Raw genomic sequence first — 21,833 nt, 5'->3', positions numbered from 1 at the left:
ATCCATGTTATATAGCCTACACCTTCACAATAAATCAATTTATTTTAGAAAGGTCTAAAGGTCTAAAGAAGCATGATATGAAGAAAATGTAGTGTTTTTCAGAAGAACAGAATAGCATACTCTGAGTTGTCCTTATGTTAGGTCCTGATATGGCTATGCCAAATGGCTAGTTCATTTATCAGACAAGATTTGCTTAGAATTCTGTGGCATTATTTTATAGTATGAAGAATACAATTGAACAAAGCTGAATAAAATGGAGAGGGTATTTTCTCCAAATGATTTGAGGGAGTATGCACATGCGGCTATTCCGTGTTGAGTGGTTAACAAAGAAATAGATACTCCTATATGGTTCATTTAGAGTTATTAATGTAACTTTAGTTATTCTACAAATGTTGGGCTATATGTTTTGATTTTTAATACATTGTAAGGCTGCATGATGCGACTAATGATGATTTGAAAAAAGTTGCTTGAAAGGCATGAGCTCTGATTTGTTTTTTTGCACGGGCTGTACACACTAAAAAATCCATGCCTTTTGCGGCCAGTGGACGTTGTGCGCTTCTCCCTAAGTGCTGCTTGCTCCAGCACATTATCGGGTCTTTCTCACAGGATACAAGTGAAGACAGACACATCGGGGACCCAACTGCGCGTGTCCTTATCTAATTCCGAGGTGTATATTGAAGATATTGGAAGAACTATCCACATTTACTTTTCATCAGCCAACAATATGAGTAGGCCTAACGAACAGCAAGAGCACTAACGAACAGTGAATCTACTATAACCCATAGTACAAAGGTCAACCTATTCTATTCTGTGCAAGAAATAAATATTCGAAATATAGTCTGGGACAGTTGTGGGATGTGATAGATCACAAATTAATAAATAAAACCTTTTTTACGCAATGTGGCTGACGCAACAGATCAGGACGTTTAGCTTAAAATGTTGATGAACTATTAGGCTATTTCTCCACATTATAAGCGCAGCAATGCACACATGGTAGTAGACTATAAGCTTGAATGTTCCATTAGCGGAGAACACCATTATCAAAAGTGACCGCAAATGCAATTATGCATCTAATGCTTTTATTATAAAAGTTCATTTTTATGGTGAAAATTATCTTCCCCCTGTAAAGCGATTTAATGTGCTTAATTGTAAGAAGTTATTTGGCCACTTTAGTTGTGATACAAACATTATTAAAACATAGGCTAGGCTACATGAGGCTAGGCTACATGAGGCTAGGCTACATGAGGTGTGCAACTATGATTAGAAAAAGTCAAATTTATGTGCAAATGTACAGTACCAGTCAAAAGTTTGGACACACCTACTCATTTTCTTTATTTTTACTATTTTCTACATTGTAGAATAATATTGAAGACATCAAAACTATGAAATAACACATATGGAATCATGTAGTAATCAAAAAAGTGTTAAACAAATCAAAATATAGTAGCCACCCTTTGCCTTGATGACATCTATGCACACTCTTGGTATTCTCTCAAGCGCTATGATGAAACTGGCTCTCATGAGGACCGCAACAGGAAAGGAAGACCCAGAGTTACGCTTAGTGGGAAAGGAAGACCCAGAGTTAGGCCTCCACAATTGGGTGATTGTGGAGGCCAAGTCATCTGATGCAGCACTCTATCACTCTCCTTCTTGGTCAAATAGCCCTAACACAGCCTGGAAGTGTGTTGAGTCATTGTCCTGTTGAAAAACAAATGATAGTCTCACTAAGCGCAAACCAGATGTGATGGCGTATCGCTGCAGAATGCTGTGGTAGCCATGCTGGTTTCCTTTAGTGGTGGTTTCTTTGCAGCAATTCGACCATGAAGGCCGGATTCATGCAGTGTCCTCTGAACAGTTGATGTTGAGATGTGTCTGTTACTTGAATACTGTGAAGCATTTATTTGGGCTGCAATTTCTGAGGCTGGTAACTCTAATGAACTTATGCTCTGCAGCAGAGGTAACTCTGGGTCTTCCTTTCCTGTGGCAGCCCTCATGAGAGCCAGTTTCATCATAGTGCTTGATGTTTTTTGCGACTGCACTTGAAGAAACTTTCAAAGTGATTGAAATTGTCTGCATTGTCTGACCTTCATGTCTTAAAGTAATGATGGACTGTCGTTTGTCTTTGCTTATCTGAGCTGTTCTTGCCACAATATGGACTATCTTCTGTATACCAACCCTACCTTGTCACAACACAACTGATTGGCTCAAACGCATTAAGACGGATAGAAATTCCACAAATTACCTTTTTCAAGGCACACCTGTTAATTGAAATGCATTCCAGATGACTACCTCATGAAGCTGGTTGAGAGAATGCCAAGAGTGTGCAAGGTTATCTTCAAGACAAAGGGTGCACTTTTTTGGTTGCTACATGATTTCATATTTGTTATTTCATGTCTTCACTATTATTCTACAATGTACAAAAATAGTAAAAATAAAGAAAAACCCTTGAATGAGTTGGTGTGTCCAAACTTTTGACTGGTACTGTGTGTATTCAGACCCTTTACTCAGTATTCTGTTGAAGCACCTTTGGCAGCGATTACATCCTCAATTTTTCTGTGTATGACGCTACAAGCTTGACACATCTATATTTATGGAGTTTCTCCCATTCTTCTCTGCAGATCCTCTCAAGCTCTGTCAGGTTGGATGGGGAGTGTCGCTGCACAGCTATTTTCAGGTCTCTCCAGAGATGTTCGATTGGGTTCAAGTCCGGGCTCTGGCTGGGCCACTCAAAGACATTCTGAGACTTGTCCCGAAGACACTCCTGCACTGTACTGGCTGTGTGCTTAGGATTGTTGTCCTGTTAGGTAAACCTTCGCCCCAGTCTGAGGTCCTGAGTGCTCTAGATCACTTTTCCATCAAGGATCTCTCTGTACTGTGATCCATTCATCTTTCCCTCTATCTTGACTGGTCTCCCAGTCCCTGCCACTGAAAAACATCCCCACAGCTTGATGTTACCACAATCATGCTTCACCGTAGGGATGGTGCAAGGTTTCCCCCAGATATGACGCTTGGCACAGAGTTCAATCTTGGTTTCATCAGACCAGATAATCATGTTTCTCATGACCAAACTGAGCAATCGGGGGAGAAGGGCCTTGGTCAAGGGGGTGACCAAGAACCCGATGGTCACTCTGACAGAGTTCCTCTGTGGAGATGGGATAACCTTTCATAATGACAACCATCTCTGCAGCACTCCACCAATCAGGCCTTTATGGTAGAGTGGCCAGACGGAAGCCACTCCTCAGTAAAAGGCACATGACAGCCCACTTGGAGTTTGCCAAAAGGCACCTAAAGGATTCTCAGACCATGAATAACAAGATTGAACTCTTTGGCCTGAATGCCAAGTGTCACGTCTTGCACCATCCCTACGGTGAAACATGGGTGTGGTAGCATCATGCCTTTGGGATGTTTTTTGAGAGGCAGGGACTGGGACTGGGAGATTAGTCAGGATCGAGGGAAAGATGAACAGAGCAAAGTACAGAGAGATTTTTTACCATTTGTAAAAACCTGTTTTCGCTTTGTCATTATGTGTAGATTGATGAGGGGGAAAAACAATTTAATCAGTTTTAGAATGAGGCTGTAATGTAACAAAATGTGGAAAAAGTCACGGGGTCTCAATACTTTCCAAATGCGCTGTAGGCAGTGCAATGTTATATATAGACATATAGTCAGTAGGCACCCAAACTAGGCCTATTTGAAAATTATCAATTAAATCGCCAGGAGCCTATTGGCAAAGATTAGTCAGTAGAAGATTTGCTAACTGTATTTTCTATGTATGATAAACATAGGCCTACTCTGTTTTTGCCAGGGAAAAGTTCTTTTTGGTCACTAATCTGGATATGCTGGATTTGCGCTCGAATGCTGATGACTGGTCATTGGTCAACAATCAAGATGCACAGCTTTTTGGTTCTGACGCACTAATGAGAATTTAACGATGACTTGCGGGCAGTGGGTTCAGAACAACAACGGCAAAAAATATATACAAATAACATTTGTGGGGAAATTATACTACCAACGAAAAGGGCGCTTTGGAGACTGGAAGGGCAAATGGGCATGTGCTCTGCACAGGTAGAGCCCTACCTTTGCACGTGCCTGGACCACACTAAATAGCTTTTAGGCGCACTTGACATTGCACACCCACCGGAGAATCAGAGTTAAGGGGCGGCATCGGGCACACATCGATATATAGCTTAATAAGCAACTAATTTTAAAACAATGAGAAATATTGAAATTTCATCAATTACATATTACATTACCCTCCCCTGGACTCGATTTAAAAAAAGACTAAACCCACCCCCTAACTGAAATTGAAAAAGCATGACCCTCCCCCATTTTCCTCCAGGTCATTCAACACATTTCGAACCATCCTTTAAAAGGGACAAGTGGCTATTTGAGACTCGGCATTTATTAAGGTACTCCTGTCTGAACACAAATAAATAAAATCATACAAAATACTACAGAAGAGAGCATGATTTAACCACAGAGGATCAATAGCTTCAAAAAAATTGCTGTGGATTGTTTTATCACAAGCACTTACAGTCGGGAAGGCCGCAATTTGGGCAGCACACGTGCCAAATATAGAACAGCTTGATGCATTGTGACTATAGGCATATTGTAGTGGTGGCAGCCTATTACAGGATCTGGAGGTGTGGTTTGTTGGAAGCGTAGCCTTGGGTTAGCTCTGTTGTAGACCCGTAAGAGAAAGTGTCATGCCAATTCATCTCTTATTTACATTTACATTTAAGTCATTTAGCAGACGCTCTTATCCAGAGCGACTTACAAATTGGTGCATTCACCTTATGATATCCAGTGGAACAACCACTTTACAATAGTGCATCTAAATCTTTTAAGGGGGGGGTTAGAAGGATTACTTTATCCTATCCTAGGTATTCCTTAAAGAGGTGGGGTTTCAGGTGTCTCCGGAAGGTGGTGATTGACTCCGCTGTCCTGGCGTCGTGAGGGAGCTTGTTCCACCATTGGGGTGCCAGAGCAGCGAACAGTTTTGACTGGGCTGAGCGGGAACTGTGCTTCCTCAGAGGTAGGGGGGCCAGCAGGCCAGAGGTGGATGAACGCAGTGCCCTTGTTTGGGTGTAGGGCCTGATCAGAGCCTGAAGGTATGGAGGTGCCGTTCCCTTCACAGCTCCGTAGGCAATCACCATGGTCTTGTAGTGGATGCGAGCTTCAACTGGAAGCCAGTGGAGAGAGCGGAGGAGCGGGGTGACGTGAGAGAACTTGGGAAGGTTGAACACCAGACGGGCTGCGGCGTTCTGGATGAGTTGTAGGGGTTTAATGGCACAGGCAGGGAGCCCAGCCAACAGCGAGTTGCAGTAATCCAGACGGGAGATGACAAGTGCCTGGATTAGGACCTGCGCCGCTTCCTGTGTGAGGCAGGGTCGTACTCTGCGAATGTTGTAGAGCATGAACCTACAGGATCGGGTCACCGCCTTGATGTTAGTGGAGAACGACAGGGTGTTGTCCAGGATCACGCCAAGGTTCTTAGCACTCTGGGAGGAGGACACAAGGGAGTTGTCAACCGTGATGGCGAGATCATGGAACGGGCAGTCCTTCCCCGGGAGGAAGAGCAGCTCCGTCTTGCCGAGGTTCAGCTTGAGGTGGTGATCCGTCATCCACACTGATATGTCTGACAGACATGCAGAGATGCGATTCGCCGCCTGGTTATCAGAAGGGGGAAAGGAGAAGATTAATTGTGTGTCGTCTGCATAGCAATGATAGGAGAGACCATGTGAGGATATGACAGAGCCAAGTGACTTGGTGTATAGCGAGAATAGGAGAGGGCCTCTTATGTTGTACTCTTAACTATTCTACAGGATCAGTGTCCTGAAATCATGACAGTTGCCGTTTAATATGCGATATGTGACTAGAATGGTGTTGTAAACAACAGCCAACAATCTGGGACATAGACATGTTTTATATTGTCCGAAAAATTCAATGATTGTTATCTAACTGCAGGTTCCAATTTACATTAGTTATTACAGTGAAAAAGTACCATGGTATTGTTTGAGTATAATGCACAACAACAAAACACTTTTATCAAGGCAATTGGTTTGATATATTCACCTCTGGTGGTAAATAATGTACTTACATTCAGTAATCTTGGTCTGATTTGTCATCCTGAGGGTCCGGAGATTAAATATAGCATAGTTTTGTTTGATAAAATAAATATCTATATCCTAACACGATCCCTGTTTTATACAGCGTTTTGCATGAATTCCGACTCTTTCAACTTGCAACACAACAATTTATGAAATCTAATCTGAACAATGGTGTTTAACCCAGTCAAGTTCAGTTTTTGTTAATCCTCAGACACTAGAAGACAACCAAACATGTTTCATCATTCTACATTACCTATTTGCTACACATCACATCAATTAGCCCATGAAGGTCAGCCATCATTAAGCGCCAATGAGACAAGCGTTGTTCACTTGATTGACAGTGTCTTGGTCCAATGACCACCTATCGTTTTGAAACCTGAAGAGGGAGCAGGAAGGTTACTCCTCCTCACACATCTGGACCATCAGACAAGGCAGTGTTTTCCTCACTCGGGGGCAAGGTCAGAATGGGACTTCCACATGGCCACCAGGGCATCGTCGCCGCTAGCACCCGTCTCGAGGTCAGGATAGCAACCCCCTACAGCAATCAGAACGGCGCTGCTGAAGACTCCCGTCCAGGTTTAATGACTTTGTGTTGGATTTCGTGGTTGTCAGGGACGACAGACCCCTTAGGTAGAGGCAATGTAGCAGCGGCAGCCTATTAGAGGATTTGGAGGTGTGGCTTGTTGGAGGCGTGGCTTTGGGATAGCTCTGTTGGACACCCGTGGAAGAAAGTGTCCTGCCAGTTTGTGTTATGTTGTACTCTGCAGTAACTTAGGCTTGTACACAGCAAGTTCTGTAGTCTTAATGAGTCTGATGTAAGTGCATGTGATATCAAAGAGCCTACTAGAGTACCATTGTTAAGACAGCCACTATTTACTTCTGATATGATTCATACACATAGGTGTGCTGGGGTGGCTGCAGCACCCTCTGATAAATGTTAGTAAGTTTACTGAAATTAAATGTCAATGATTTAGCCAAAAATAACAGTATATTACTCCTGCCTGAACCAACATAAATAAAATAATTGAAAATACTACACCAAAGACCATAATTTAGCCACAGAGGAACAATAAGCTTCTAAAAAAATGCTGTGGTTTATCACAAGCACTAAAAGACAATTTACGGTCAATCTGGCATCTGTATTGGTCTTACAGCATTTACTGCGATGCGGCCTCTGCAGAAGTCAGGGCATTCATACTTCTTGCGCATCGCAGAGCAGAGCTGTTGTGAAGAAATCTGTCAAGGAAGTGAGTTTGTGTTTATACAAAACGTACCGCCCCCACCTAACGTCAACCAATCATGTCACTGCGGAGCAATACAGAGCCCTCTGCATTGTTACAAAATTTGGAAGGCGCAAGCGATGCAGTACGGAGCTTGATTTGTTCTCCGGAGGGTAATGGACCCTCTAACCCTGGTAATTTGATTGTGAAACTGATGGGTACACTAACAATGGCTGGCAATCCTTATTTGACTGGGAACTGTCATTTTAGGATTTATATTTATTTGGTTGGTTGCAGCTGTCAATTTTTCTTTCACAAATTTCAAAATGCTATCGCGTGAAAAACGTTTGCTTTCCAAACGTCTACTGCTGAAAAAGAAGATTAATTTGTCTGTTTTATTGGCATGAGCACATCAAATCAAATGTATTTATATAGCCCTTCTTACATCAGCTGATATATCAAAGTGCTGTACAGAAACCCAGCCTGAAACCCCAAACAGCAAGCAATGCAGGTGTAGAAGCACGGTGGCTAGGAAAAACTCCCTAGAAAGGCCAAAACCTAGGAAGAAACCTAGAGAGGAACCAGGCTATGAAGGGTGGCCAGTCCTCTTCTGGCTGTGCCGGGTGGAGATTATAACAGAACATGGCTAAAATGTTCAAATGTTCATAAATGACCAGCATGGTCATATAATAATTGCCATCAACGGTGATGAGCCTAAACTTCGTCTTCAACATTGGGTGAGGCAGTGCCACTGGAAAGTTTATTTAGTAGCCTGCTATAGCCTATATATTTTTTTCAAATTTTGGACAATCTGTGTCTTGAACTTGGTGTTCAAGACCAGGTCGTTTTAATTGCTCAGTTTGGCACTGTCAGAGTAGCCACTCATTTTGGTAATTTGTTTGGTATTAAAAAAAATATAATGCAAATGTCTTATCATGTAAATGATAGAAAATTGCATTAAATGCCAATGTTTTTCCAGACTCTGCCCCCCCCCAAAAAAAAATAATCCCATAAGCAAATGTGATTATAGATGCATGTAATGTTTTATTATAAAGGGGAATTTTTGTGTCTTTGTTTTTGTTCGTTTTTTTAAAAGCGACGTTGAGATTCAGTATAAAAAGCGCTATATAAAATAAATATATTCTAATTGTTATTAGTATCACACAACCACGCTCTCAAAAAGGTGTAAGAAACATGGTTTCTCAGAACATTATGTGCTAGCTAGGGTCAATTTATGGCATGATCACAATAATCTGTAGCATGTGCTTTGCTTGTATGTACATATAGCTACCTATGTCTATTTAAAAAAAAAAACGAAAACCTATCCAATCATTTAAACTGCTGATGTCATCGCAATTAGAAGGTTTACATGAGTGTTGATATGGCGCTGAAATATCCTAATAGCGCCGGCTCTTTCCTGGTATTATCGTATCAAACAACAAAATATAACACGGAAGTCCCACCCACACTGGAGAGCGATACAAACAAACATGGCGGAACCCGCTTTGGAATCATGGATTAGAGTGGATTTTCCAACATTATTGAATGAAATCCTCGCTGAGAAGTTCCGTGAAAAACATTTACCTGTTTTACAATCACTGACAAATGCGTTACGAATTCAGGATTACAGGTGCGCAAAGGGAAGAGTTATGTAGCTAAATGTGGCTAACTAACTAGTTAGCAAACGTCCTCAGCTAAACAGTCCGAGGCAAGCTCAGGAGTAGCAGCTAGCCATCATGTTACCCATGTCCTGATTTTGTCTGTATAAATGAAACTTTGCTCGTTTTCTGTATGATCCATTATTCTCAAGTCTTCTGTGTTCAGTTTTCAAATGACAATTTTAAAAGCTACACCCAAGTCAACGTGTGTGTGTGTGTGTGTGTGCTCACAGAGACCGCAGTGAGGAGGAAGCCTTCAGGAGCCTAATGAAGATCCTGTCAAAGCTATCAGAGGAGATCCAGGCTGCAGGTGGAGAGGTTGAAGAGCTGATCCTGCAGTTGACTGCAGCATGCTTCAGAGCCCAGAGGAATGGCTGTGTACAGTGTGCACGCAACCAGTCCCTAATGAGGTGGGCTGCAATCAGTATTGAATCCAGTTTCCTTGACACACACAAAAGCATGCACACAAATGTTTTACATTGGGCCTACATTTAGTTCATTTACCAGACACTCTAATCCAATCTCACACACTCACAGTCAAGGAAGAGTTAATAACATTACCAAGCAAATCCACGTCCGTAGTTTTGTTTTCACAGGAATTTACACTTCAAAATCCTGGGGGTGTTCTATCTAACAGTTTCCCTGTAATGAAGTGTTCCCCCCTCTGTCCGGTTCTGTGTGTGGTTTGGTTAAAACATAAGCAAACCTACCTTGTTATCCAGGTCACTTGGTGCTATTGACCTGTCAATCAGAATCCTAGACATGCTTCAGAAACTGAAGTCTGACAACACTGACTACGTCTTTGAAGGTGATTGTTTTATTGTCCCTCCTATGGCTGAAGAGAATATGTGTAATCTCCTGATATTTGCAGTTGTGTGCTTGTAAAACAATTGTAGCATATTGTATAGTAACGGTTCAAATTTAATAGGGTTCTTAACATTTCTTAACATCTCTCTTAATGGTCTTCTTATACATGTCTGACTGTTGTTCTCTGCACTTTATCGTTGATCTAGCACTTCGATGTGGGGTACAGTTCATTGGAAACCTTGCTGTTGATAACCAGTTCTGCAAAGATGACATTTGGACGCTCATCTTTCCAGATCTTCTCTTGTAAGTACTTGGGCCCTACATCAGTTTCACCTCTCAAGGCCTCGACCTTATATGCAAATCATGTATGGGGAAATTAACGTGAAAGAATTAAGCTCGAGCCTTACATGGTTTTCACAATTCACATTAGGTCTTTATTGATCCTTTAGGCCTTCAAACAGCAATCTACGGGTTTTATGCATGAAAGCATAGTGTCAGCGAATCGTACCGGACTGGATCGAAGTTACTGATGTGTTGACTGTTTTTATTTGATTTTACAAACAATTGTATTCCTTCATTATCTTCCCCTAACCCTGCCACCCCTCCCCTAATTGGAGTACACTAATGGACAACAATACTTAGGCTTATACATACTATATACAATTTACAGACACAAAGTATTTTGCAGTAGTTATCTTTTTGTTTGTTTTTAATCCCATCCTTCAACTACCCTCAACCCATCCCATCTATCTCTGAAGATCATCCAGTTTGATTTCTATGTTGGCTGTGTTTGCAGGGCCCTTCTGGCTGTGGATGATGAGTGGGCATTGGCCTATTCCTTCATGGTGCTCCACACCTGTCTGTGTTGTCTGTGTTTGCAGGGATCTTATAGGTGTGAGTGATAAGTCAAGTCTGTGTTGTCTTTGATCACAGGGCCCTGCTGTGTGTGGATGATGAAAGGGCAGTGGGCTACTCTTCCATGGTGCTCCACACCTGTCTAGATGAACACAAGGTGGAGCAACTGGCTCATCCACGGAACATCCACCTGGCCCTGAAGGTCATGGAGCTGTGTAGGACTCGGTCAGAACTGGACTGGACGTAGGTACCCTCTGAGGGTTGTAGTTGGGTTTGGGAGATGGGGTTTGCTGTGTGTGTTAGATATACACACAGTATATAAACATGTATGGTACATATTTTTTTACAGGGTTTTGATTGCTACCCAGCACTTCCTCAAGTCCTCAGTGCTCGTTAAGAACATGTATGCAGGGATGAGCCATCAGGAGAGGTAACTCCATCTAGTTTATCCAATTAAAGTATCTAACTACTCTCGCAAATACTTAGAAACTACTATATCTACACCCAAAGTGAGCAATTCTTTCTCCTTTTGATGGTCCCAAATGTGTGATTGACATGAGTTTCCTCCTTACATTGATCTTCTAGAAAAGCTCTACTGTACAGTTGTGACCAAATGTTTTGAGAATGACACAAATAAACATTTTCACAAAGTCTGCAGCCTCAGTTTGTATGATGGCAATTTGCATATACTCCAGAATGTTATGAAGAGTGATCAGATGAATTGCAATTAATTGCAAAGTCCCTCTTTGCCATGCAAATGAACTGAATCCCCCAAAAACATTTCCACTGCATTTCAGCCCTGCCACAAAAGGACCAGCTGACATCATGTCAGTGATTCTCTCGTTAACATAGGTGTGAGTGTTGACGAGGACAAGGCTGGAGATCACCCTGTCATGCTGATTGAGTTCGAATAACAGACTGGAAGCTTCAAAAGGAGGGTGGTGCTTGGAATCATTGTTCTTCCTCTGAACCATGGTTACCTGCAAGGAAACACGTGCCGTCATCATTGCTTTGCACAAAAAGGGCTTCACAAGCAAGGATATTGCTGCCAGTAAGATTGCACCTAAATCAACCATTTATTGGATCATCAAGAACTTCAAGGAGAGCCGTTCAGTTGTTGTGAAGAAGGCTTCAGGGCACCCAAGAAAATCCAGCAAGCGCCAGGACCGTCTCTTAAAATTGATTCAGCTGCAGGATCGGGGCACCACCAGTACAGAGCTTGCTCAGGAATGGCAGCAGGCAGGTGTGAGTGCATCTGCACGCACAGTGAGGCGAAGACTTTCGGTGGATGGCCTGGTGTCAAGAACGGCAGCAAAGAAGCCACTTCTCTCCAGGAAAAACATCAGGGACAGACTGATATTCTGCAAAAGGTGAGCGCTACCATCAGTCCTGTGTCATGCCAACAGTAAAGCATCCTGAGACCATTCATGTGTGGGGTTGCTTCTCAGCCAAGGGAGTGGGCTCACTCACAATTTTGCCTAAGAACACAGCCATGAATAAAGAATGGTACCAACACATCCCCTGAGATCAACTATCCAGGAACAGTTTGGTGACGAACAATGCCTTTCCCAGCATGATGGAGCACCTTGCCATAAGGCAAAAGTGATAAATAAGTTGCTTTGGGAACAAAACATCGATATTTTGGGTTCATGGCCAGGAAACTCCCCAGACCTTAATCATGGGATTAAGGTCTGGGGAGTTTCTTGTGGTCAATCCTCAAGAGGCGGGTGGACAAACAAAAACCCACAAATTCTGACAAACTCCAAGCATTGATTATGCAAGAATGGGCTGCCATCAGTCAGGATGTGGCCCAGAAGTTAATTGACAGCATGCCAGGGCAGATTGCAGAGGTTCTGAAAAAGAAGGGTCAACACTGCATATATTGACTCGTTGCATCAACTTCATGTAATTATCAATAAAAGCCTTTGACACTTATGAAATGCTTGTATTTATACTTCAGTATTCCATAGTAACATCTGACAAAAATATCTAAAGACACCGAACCTGCAGACTTTGTGAAAATTAATATTTGTGTAATTCTCAAAAGTTTTGGCCACGACTGTACATAAATCCAGTTAATTACATAAATATTGATGGAGCTGCAGGGTTACATTGCTGGAGCTGATCTCTGCTCAGTTGGGAGAGGAGGACTCTGAGGATTGTGGGATCCCCCCCACCGTAGCTACCTTCCTGGCATCCTGCTTCCAGGAGCGATGTGGGGCCGTGCTCACACTCGCCTCCGAATCAGACAATGAGGTATCAACGATCCGATTGGTTGTATAAATTACCTGTTCCATAGCCTGGGTACCTGACTGTTTCTGCTATTGCTGTTTCTGTGACATTTTAGATTGCCTTTTTTTATTGGTTGATTGATTTTGTGTTGTATTTTGAAGGAGGCCCTGACTGTGATCAGCCTGTTAGATGTTCTCTGTGAGATGACCTCTGATCACAAACAGTTCATGTTCCTGCAGAACCATCCTGACCTCCTCAAGTCTACCGTTGGTAAATAAATAAGTACACCAAGGTCAATTGAACTGGAAGTTTACAAAACATTTTACCTATGATGCTTAGTCTTTTGACATTAGAGCCCTGATAAATGGCAGTTTTTTTGTTTGTTGTAAAAACCACCAGCATGTCACACTGTCTCAAATATCCATGACAAAGAAGGTGGACCACAGTTTAGAGTTTACACTATCACTACAAATCCAGTGACATAATATAGTTCTACTGTGTTGGAACGGAACTATGCCAGTTAAAGTACCAGCAGGTTCATGCCATTCTGTTGAGAGAGACGCTGTTACATTGAAACAGCAGTCACATCTTAATAATTGCATCTATCATCAGCAGGACTCTGATACTACACCTGAGGCAGGGGAATACCTCTCACCTCTTCTGTAGAACAGATTTCTCTGTCCAGTTGATCATTTTGCCTTTATGTTCTCTGTTGCCTTTTTCTGTTCACTGATTGTTATTTTGTCTTTTCCTGGGCCCTGGACGCTTTGTCCGACTTCTGATGTAAAAAGGGCTTTATAAGTAAATGTGACTGATTAATTGATATTCTGGTACTGTATCCCTTTGTGTGTAAAATGTGTGTTGTTCTCCTATTCATCTCTCTTTCTCCTCTTACAGATCTCCTGCAGCAGGTCCATGCTCTGGGGAAGACCAGTAAGAACGTATTTACTGCAGCTCAGAACTTCTCCTTGGCTCAGGGAGGAGACTGCTCCTCCTCTCCCTCTGTCAGCTTCAAGGCACATCTCATCCGTCTCATAGGAAACCTCTGTCACGGAAACACTGCCAACCAGAACAAGGTATGGATGGATGTATGAAAGAATGAAAAAACAAACAAATTCATATACTGTGTTGATCCCCAATGAGGGAAATATGTTTTGCCACCAGCAGCAGACATCAGACAAACAGTAGCGACACACAGGCATACAGCTGGCACAGATATAGTGCAGATAGTAGACAAAACATGGGTGTGGGGGTTGAAGATTAAATGACTGACTTTCTTGTGATGCAACACCATTGATAAACCACATTTCATCCCAGGCTTTGAAGTTTACTCACCCTACACAGGTTTTGTCTGTGAGCGCATCCTTTCAGAGTAGGATTTGCAAACTCCTTTTGAACCCTTAAATAAGTCCTTAGGGTGCTTTCTCAGTGTCTAAAAGAGCTGTTTAATCCTTGGAAAGGACAGATCAAGGGTCCAAAAGCATGTGTAAAAGGTCAGGCAAGGAGACTGTGTAAATGTAAAATGACACTTCCTATTCTAATCATCTCTGGTCGAAAGTAGTTCACTAAAGGGAATATGATGTCATTTGAGACACATTTTGAGTTAAATAGCACATACAGTAATCTCCTCATGCTGTATCTGTGCTTCCTGGGTCACACCAGAGAGACAATACGTGCTTTTGAGTCCATCGTGGCACTGAGCCATATTGGCTTCCTCATGGTGGTATTATTATTACATTAATGGAGGAAAGAGAAACATTCCTTACTCATTATCTGTTCCACCCCAGCTATCGGCAGCTATCACTGACTGTGATATAAACACATTTAATAGAAAATAAGAGGAATGGGGGGAAACTGGCATGTGTCCACTTGCATTGGCTTAAAAACCTTGCTCCCACTTTACAAGGCCCTTGAGAATCATAGTAGTTACCCTTCGCCGGCTCCCAGCTGGTTAATAATAATTTAATTGGATAATATTTGATTAAAGTATTTTTTTACATATAGGCTTAAGTTCATAATTTTATATTTTTAGTTAACGAAAAGTGCACACTTACAGTAACTAACTCAGCATTTTCTCTCTTGCTATGGCCATTCATGACTCTACCAATGAATTTGCAGAGTAACCGCATGTATGTAAATTAACCTATATAATTAGATGGGTGACAGAGACCAGTGCAACACGTTGTGACAGCTTTAGACCAACCCACAACCACACATGGCTATTTTCCATGGTAGTAGGGATTTCCTAAGGATAGGGACCTCAATGTTGACTGATCGGGACATAGATGTTGGTTAGTTATTGAGATTGTCCTATATAAACCAAGGAGAAACAACACTTAAACAGCTTCTTCTTGCATGAGGAAAATCACCATCTCAGCATTGTTTTAAATTGGCCCTATCCATAGACTCAAGCCAAACAGAATAATTAGGGAGACTAGTGTTTTTTTACTGTGTTTGGATGAGAAACTAGTTTTTTGCATTGTAAATATATTTGCTTTGATTATATTTTTGGTATTTTTCCAGGTTAGGAAACTGGATGGTCTTCCTCTCATTATGGACAACTGCAGTATTGACAGTAACAATCCCTGTATCCTTTTTGATTCGTCTAGAATCTAATGTCCCTTTGGTGAATAAATTATACTAGTCATGTAACTATCATGTTATAAGCCACTGTGGATGGATGTTAACCTAATGATCTTTCTACTTTTATGTATCATCCTTTTTGTCTTCCTGTAAGTAATTCTGGTGGCTGATGCGTACGTTTATCTACCATGTTTATAGTCATAAGTCAATGTTGGTGAATGATAGATATGTTACTGTATACACTCCCTATGTATTTATTTGGACACACAGTGACGCTAAAATGTGTACATTTGTCTTTATTCTCCAACATTTAGGATTTGACATAAAAAATGTAATTAGGCGACAGTATAGAATGTTATCTTTTATTTGAGGGTATTGCACTTAATGCATCTAGTCAAGTTTAGTATTTGGTCCCATATTCCTAGCATGCAATGACTAATGGCTCTACAAACTTGTTGGATGCACAGGAGTTAAAGTTCTCCATTGCTGTGATGGGATTTCTGTCATATTGATTCTGGAGAGGTTGTTTTTGAGATCAGTGTAGATCCTACTTATAGCTGCTGGCAAAGGAATTCAAATCCTGTACTTTATCACTCAGGATGTAACTTTGAAGTGCTACTATTTTTGCCATGTAATGTTGTAAAACAAAATCAGACCACCCCATAGTAGAATAGTTTGCCTATTTACCTAATCGGCTTGTTATGTGTTCTATGCCAGATAAATATTAATCTCGAGGCGCATTCAAGTTGTGAGAGCCATAGGGAGGGAAACATGTATTCTGATAAGCAGTCAATGCACAACAATTCTTTAATGCAATGGCCTTTGTTAATTAAGAAAGAGGGGGATCCCGGCTTTTCATTGCTACCACGTTTATTTCTCTACTCCTAAAATATTACACCTGGGGTTTTGGGCATGGTTTAGGTATAACTGCACAACAGAGCTCTTAAAGGGGCAATGGCGATGTAAAAGTGCAATGACATACGTTGTAATAGAAACAACAATTATTTTTCAGTGAATAATAATGAATAATTATTAATAATAATTTAATAATCAGGATGGTGTGACCAGTGGGGGAAATGCAAATGGACAAACCATGCTTCAGCCTATGTATTTATAGCCACGATGCTGCATCAGTTGGGCTACAGGTGATAATGCTTATTGCTAATACCACATCTGATGATATACAGTGCCTTCAGAAAGTATTCAGACCCCTTGACTTTTTCCACATTTTGTTAGGTTATAGCCTTATTCTAAAATTGATTAAATATATATTTTTTTATACATTTACATAAGTATTCAGACCCTTTACTCAGTACTTTGTTGAAGCACCTTTGGCAGCGATTACAGCCTCAAGTCTTCTTGGGTATGATACTACAAGCTTGGCACACCTGTATTTGGGGAGTTTCTCCCATTCTTATCTGCAGATCCTCTCAAGCTCTGTCAGGTTGGATGGGGAGCATTGCTGCACAGCTATTTTCAGGTCTCTGTTCTATCAGGTTTAAGTCCGGGATCTGGCTGGCCCATGCTTCGGGACATTCAGAGACATCTTGCGTTGTCTTGGCTGTGTGCTTAGGGTTGTTCTCCTGTTGGAAAGCGAACCTTTGCCCCAGTCTGAGGTTCTGAGAGGTCTGGTGAAGGTTTTTATCAAGTATCTCTCTGTACTTTGTTCTGTTCATCTTTGCCTCGATCCTGACTAGTCTCCCAGTCCCTGCCGCTGAAAAACATCCCCACAGCATGATGCTGCCACCACCATACTTCATTGTAGGGATGGTGCCAGGGATGGGATGGTGTATTTTGACATGCACTTTCAACTGTGGGACCTTTATATAGACTGGTTAAACATATTTTTTTTTACCAATCTGTTATTAGGCTCATTTCTGGAGATGGAAATTCTATTTTAGATGGTGTCAGCATTGAATTTTCTTTTCATTTTGGAGTAGAAGAAAATCCCAGAACTGAGCTTCAGTCCACATGAATGTCATTCTACATTAATGTGGATGCTGCCTTGATCATGGATAGTTCTGAATAAATTGTGAATAATGATGAGTAAGAGAAAGTTACAGAGGAACAAAGATTCATACCCCCCAAAAAATGTTAACTTCCCCTGTTGTTAGTAATTGTGGGAGGTTAGTGTGTTTTGGGGGCATGATCGTTGTACATCTGTACGTTTCTCACACATTATTCACGATTAATTAATGATAATCCGTAATCATTGTAGCATTCACATTAATGTAGAAGTGTTCAGAAACATATTATATTTTTATTCACAACAAAAGTGGCTCCAAAATGACAGAATACATTATTTATCATTCATTTATTTTGGGCACAACATAATGCAAAACACAACCAAAACAAACTGCAAATGCATCCAACAAGTTTGAAGAGTCACAAGCTTGATGTAGTCATTGTGTGCTCGGAATATGGGACCAATTACTACATTTTATGCACTAAGTGAATTTGTCCAAATACTTATGACACGGTCAAATGGGGGGACAAGATGCATAAAGTGCATTCATTTCTAAACGTAAAACAGATATGTATGAAAATACCCTCAAATAAAAGGTTACATTCTGTACTTTTTCCTCATAAAATATTTGATCTCAAATCCAAAATGCTGCAGTACAGGGCCAAATTAAACGTTTTAGCTTCACTGTCCAAATAAATGTAGGGGAGTGTATGTCTACATACAAGTCACTGGTGAATAATTATACAGTATACGTCGTGTATCCATCATGTTTATACTGTTAGTGGATGTTGGTACTGACAGAACGGCAGCTTAGTTTGTGTCTGCCTCCGTCCACCCCCCAGGGACTAGCTGCCGGTCAGGGCACAGTGTCAGCTTGTCTTTTCACCAGGCGATGAGCTATTCATCTGAGCCCCACTCTCCCCCTGACCCCCTCAGGAAGGAAGTTGTCATCGACGGTTACTGTTGAGCTCCCTCTGCTCTTCTCAGGTGGGCCATAGCCAGACCCACGGGGCAAAAACTGTTTGAAGCAACGTTGTTTCCAAGTCAATTAAAAAAAATGTTTTTAAATCAATGTGAAAAACTGATTGGATTTGAAAAGTCAATATAAATCCAATGACATTAAATGTTTTGTTGATTTCAAGTAAAATTCACTTAAGTTGACAACTGAACCTAATGTAAACCAAAGCTAGATGTTGAAATGATGTCTGTGCCCCGTGGGTAGCTGTGCGGGCTTTGCCGGTTTGAGATTATTCTATTGGTCCATTCAGCCAGCCAAGCTCAATCAAGCACAGATAAATTATTTGAAGTGATTTAGAATACTATTTGAGCCCAGGTCTCAGCCACAGCTATATGGCCTGGTCACAGATGCTGACTGGGCATATGTGGAGAGGAAGGACTAGAGGGGGCGGGAGGCTGGGTCGCTTCCTTGTCATTCAAAATGGACACAGTACTCACTCACTGTACTGATAGTTTCCTGTACAGTGGGATGGTGGTAGCTAATTCAGAGTGGGGGTTAGTGTTACTTTACTGTGATTTGTGGTTGAAAGGGAGTATATGTGAATGTGTAGGAGACCAACCATTGTGGGTAGTTATGTGTAGAAAAAAGCTTTTGAGAGTCTAGTTTGTACATTCCTCTTGTTCCTCTCCCATAGTAAAAAAATAAGATTAACTCTCACTCTCTTTGTGCCATGAATGTATATGTAATGCTATCCTTAACTGTTGATTCTCCACCAGTCATCAGCCAGTGGGCCATCTTTGCCACTCGGAATATTCTAGAACACAACCTGGAGAATCAGGAGCTGGTGGCAGCTCTAGAATGTCGCGGGGTGGCCGATGACTCCGCCTTGAGGGCCATGGGCTTTAGAGTAGAGGAGAGAGATGGTAACGTGCTGCTCAAACCCTGTTCAAAGGACCATTAAAGGTGTCTTAAACTCTAAGGACTATATTGTGCTGCTGCATTACTTTTTAGTGCACTATTGTTTTGCTCTGGTAGTGCACTACTTTTTAGCTCTAGCTCTTTTTAGCTTTAGCCTTGGTTAAACTGTGGGATGGCCTGGACCCAATGTTCTGCTGAGATTTGTTATGGTACAGAAAACGCGTAGGAGGGGCCCTTATTTAAAAGTATAGAGTGGTGTTATTTTAACATCTTTTGTGTTTCTTAAGTAAAGGGAAATGAAGTCAAGTGGACTCCTGCTGGTATCTGTGATATAGTGTTGGGGTTTAATCATCCAACAAAGGGCTACTCTGTTTCCTGCCCTTTCACCCCTCTGAGGGAGACTCTTAACATCGGCAGGGGGTGGGCTCTAATCCCAAAACCAATCAATTTTGCGGAAATCAACAAAAAGCGAGAGAATGACCAAAACATTAACGAACTGGACTGGAATGTCGATCTGACTTCAAGCTAGCTTCTGGAATTCTCACATTTTATGGAAACCTCAGGCATTTTGACTGGAGAATGTTTTTCGTTTCCACACAAATTATTTAAAACCAATTTATTGGTGCTAACCAAACGATACAGGGTGCCCCCTCCATTTCTAAGGATGTTGCTCAGGGAATGCATTTTGATTGTCTTGCTACAAGCGTTGCACAATATCTGCTTTTACCACCCTGTTTTGGCTTTTGGTGATAATAACAATGATACATAGGACCATTCCTGTCCTTCAGGTACCGCATGTTTCTTTACAACAACAAACCTTAGTTACATTTTAGATACATATTTGTTACGTATTCCAACCAACAACACCAGTCGTCAACTTCCTTACACATTTCAATAACCTAATCTATGTTATATGGCAGCTTTGTTTACTGTGTGTGTGTACTTTAACTAGTGTGGATCTTTAGCAGCCAGCTAGACAGAGGACAGACAGCCTGAGTGTGATTGGCAGTGTGTAGACAGTGAGCCGTTGTGTAAGTGGTAGTATATGTGTTTGTAGACAGAGAACAGGTAGTGTGAGTGGCAGTGCGTGTGAATCAGACCAGAAGTATTGGCTTGCAGAACGACCCCCCCCTCCACTGAATAAGCTGACCGTTCCTGACACCTCAACAATACATTGCTTTAATCACCCGGCCCACTCGCCGCTCCGCCCTATTTACTCTGTCCCTTATTTTTTAATGACAAAATGTATTGAAACAATCGGGTTGACTTTTCCCAATCCGCTGGGTATAGTGAGGGGAGCTTATGAGGTTCCGGTCCCCAGCATTTCAGACGGCTAACAAAACACAGCCTTTACTTCTGCTCCAGCGGCTGCCAGCAATGCTTTTCAAACACAGGAAAACACAGAGAGAGCGTCAGGCTGGCTGAATGCGGTGGCAGTCACAGCCGTCTATTCAACAACTTCAGGGTCAGGAGTAAACAGCTGTCCAACCGCAGTCAGGACTGAAAGGTGTCATCAAGATCAGCCGTTTCACAACTCAAACCTTAACTCTGTCCTCCTGTGCCTTCTGTACTGGTATTCTTCACAAATTACATCCATACTACTCAAGTTCTATGATTGTAACTTTAGCTGCTGAATAAAACTTTTGTGTGACAAATGTTCAGAGTTTTTTTTTTCAGAGAGAATGGGTCAGTCTTGTGTAAATTGAAGTATGCTTTTGTGTCTAAAGACAGTGGTACAGTAGTTTGGACAGGAAACCCAATAAATCACTAAAGGAGGCTCAGATTTTATTAGAAAAATTATAACTATCCATTTGTCTGTGGTGCACACAATCCTGCATGGCCTAAAAGCTAAGTAATAATTTCTCATGATAGCAGACATCCAATCCAACACTGGATCAGTAACATCCATTTATTTTCTTAATACTTAACATTTTGCCGACGCATTTCTTGATAATCCACCAAGTAAACCAGGATCTATAGAGAATTATGGTCTTCATATTGAGAATAAAATAATCTGGGCTAATTGTCGAACACATGGTCTATGTACACTTCAGCAACTTTAATAAATCAGAGACAGAATAATCATTCAGAATAATTTGTAACTCTCAAATCTTTAAAGACAATGAATGAAAACAAAGTTCCATATATAATGCATATAAAAATATATTCTTTGCTTTTTAGCTATATAAAGCCTAAATAAAACAATCACTGAATACATAGAAGGTTGATGCCTGAAATAGCTCAATGGCACCTGCCCTCTTTCCATAGAGCTGTATTATATGGTTAGACAAAATACTTATTCTCAGGACAGGTTGCCTTTAACTCTGCTGGTATAGACCTGAATGCAAGGGGTGAGCGAAAGTGAAATTCCATGTTTCTGGCATTCGTGGGTATGTGCAGTGTATTGCACATGGGGCTCCATAACGCTTACACCGCATCATCTCAGAATGGGAAAAATTACCCCCCCCCATTTTGGAATTGAGACCGAAATAGGGACATGTTTTCTTTTTCCTTTGTATGGGCTTG

General features: G+C 41.5%; 1 protein-coding gene across 3 annotated transcripts; it reads left to right on the top strand.

Annotated features, from left to right (window-relative positions):
- The first annotated feature begins 8,763 nt into the window (after positions 1 to 8,763).
- atxn10 (ataxin 10) lies at positions 8,764 to 20,962 on the top strand. Of its 3 annotated transcripts, none has more exons than XM_045698481.1 (11): positions 8,764 to 8,960; positions 9,222 to 9,398; positions 9,711 to 9,796; positions 10,002 to 10,098; positions 10,729 to 10,893; positions 11,000 to 11,080; positions 12,756 to 12,906; positions 13,047 to 13,152; positions 13,780 to 13,958; positions 15,406 to 15,469; positions 19,166 to 20,962. In XM_045698481.1, the coding sequence occupies exons 1-11, from the start codon at positions 8,821 to 8,823 to the stop codon at positions 19,348 to 19,350; spliced, it is 1,431 nt and encodes a 476-aa protein (XP_045554437.1). In that variant the 5' UTR covers positions 8,764 to 8,820; the 3' UTR covers positions 19,351 to 20,962.
- Positions 20,963 to 21,833: the final 871 nt, after the last annotated feature.

The sequence above is a fragment of the Salmo salar genome, chromosome ssa17, assembly GCF_905237065.1.
Source record: "Salmo salar chromosome ssa17, Ssal_v3.1, whole genome shotgun sequence".
Classification (NCBI taxonomy): Eukaryota; Metazoa; Chordata; class Actinopteri; order Salmoniformes; family Salmonidae; genus Salmo; species Salmo salar.
Note: the sequence above shows the minus strand (reverse complement) of the source record. Positions and strands in the feature narration are given on the sequence as shown.

Bases quoted from the DNA above. Each gene is read 5' to 3' on its own strand.
- atxn10 (XM_014152710.2), top strand. From the start codon at position 8,821: ATGGCGGAACCCGCTTTGGAATCATGGATTAGAGTGGATTTTCCAACA. The intron at 10,894-10,999 runs GTAGGTACCCTC...ATTTTTTTACAG, and splicing joins CGGTCAGAACTGGACTGGAC to GGTTTTGATTGCTACCCAGC. The intron at 11,081-12,755 runs GTAACTCCATCT...ATGGAGCTGCAG, and splicing joins GGGATGAGCCATCAGGAGAG to GGTTACATTGCTGGAGCTGA.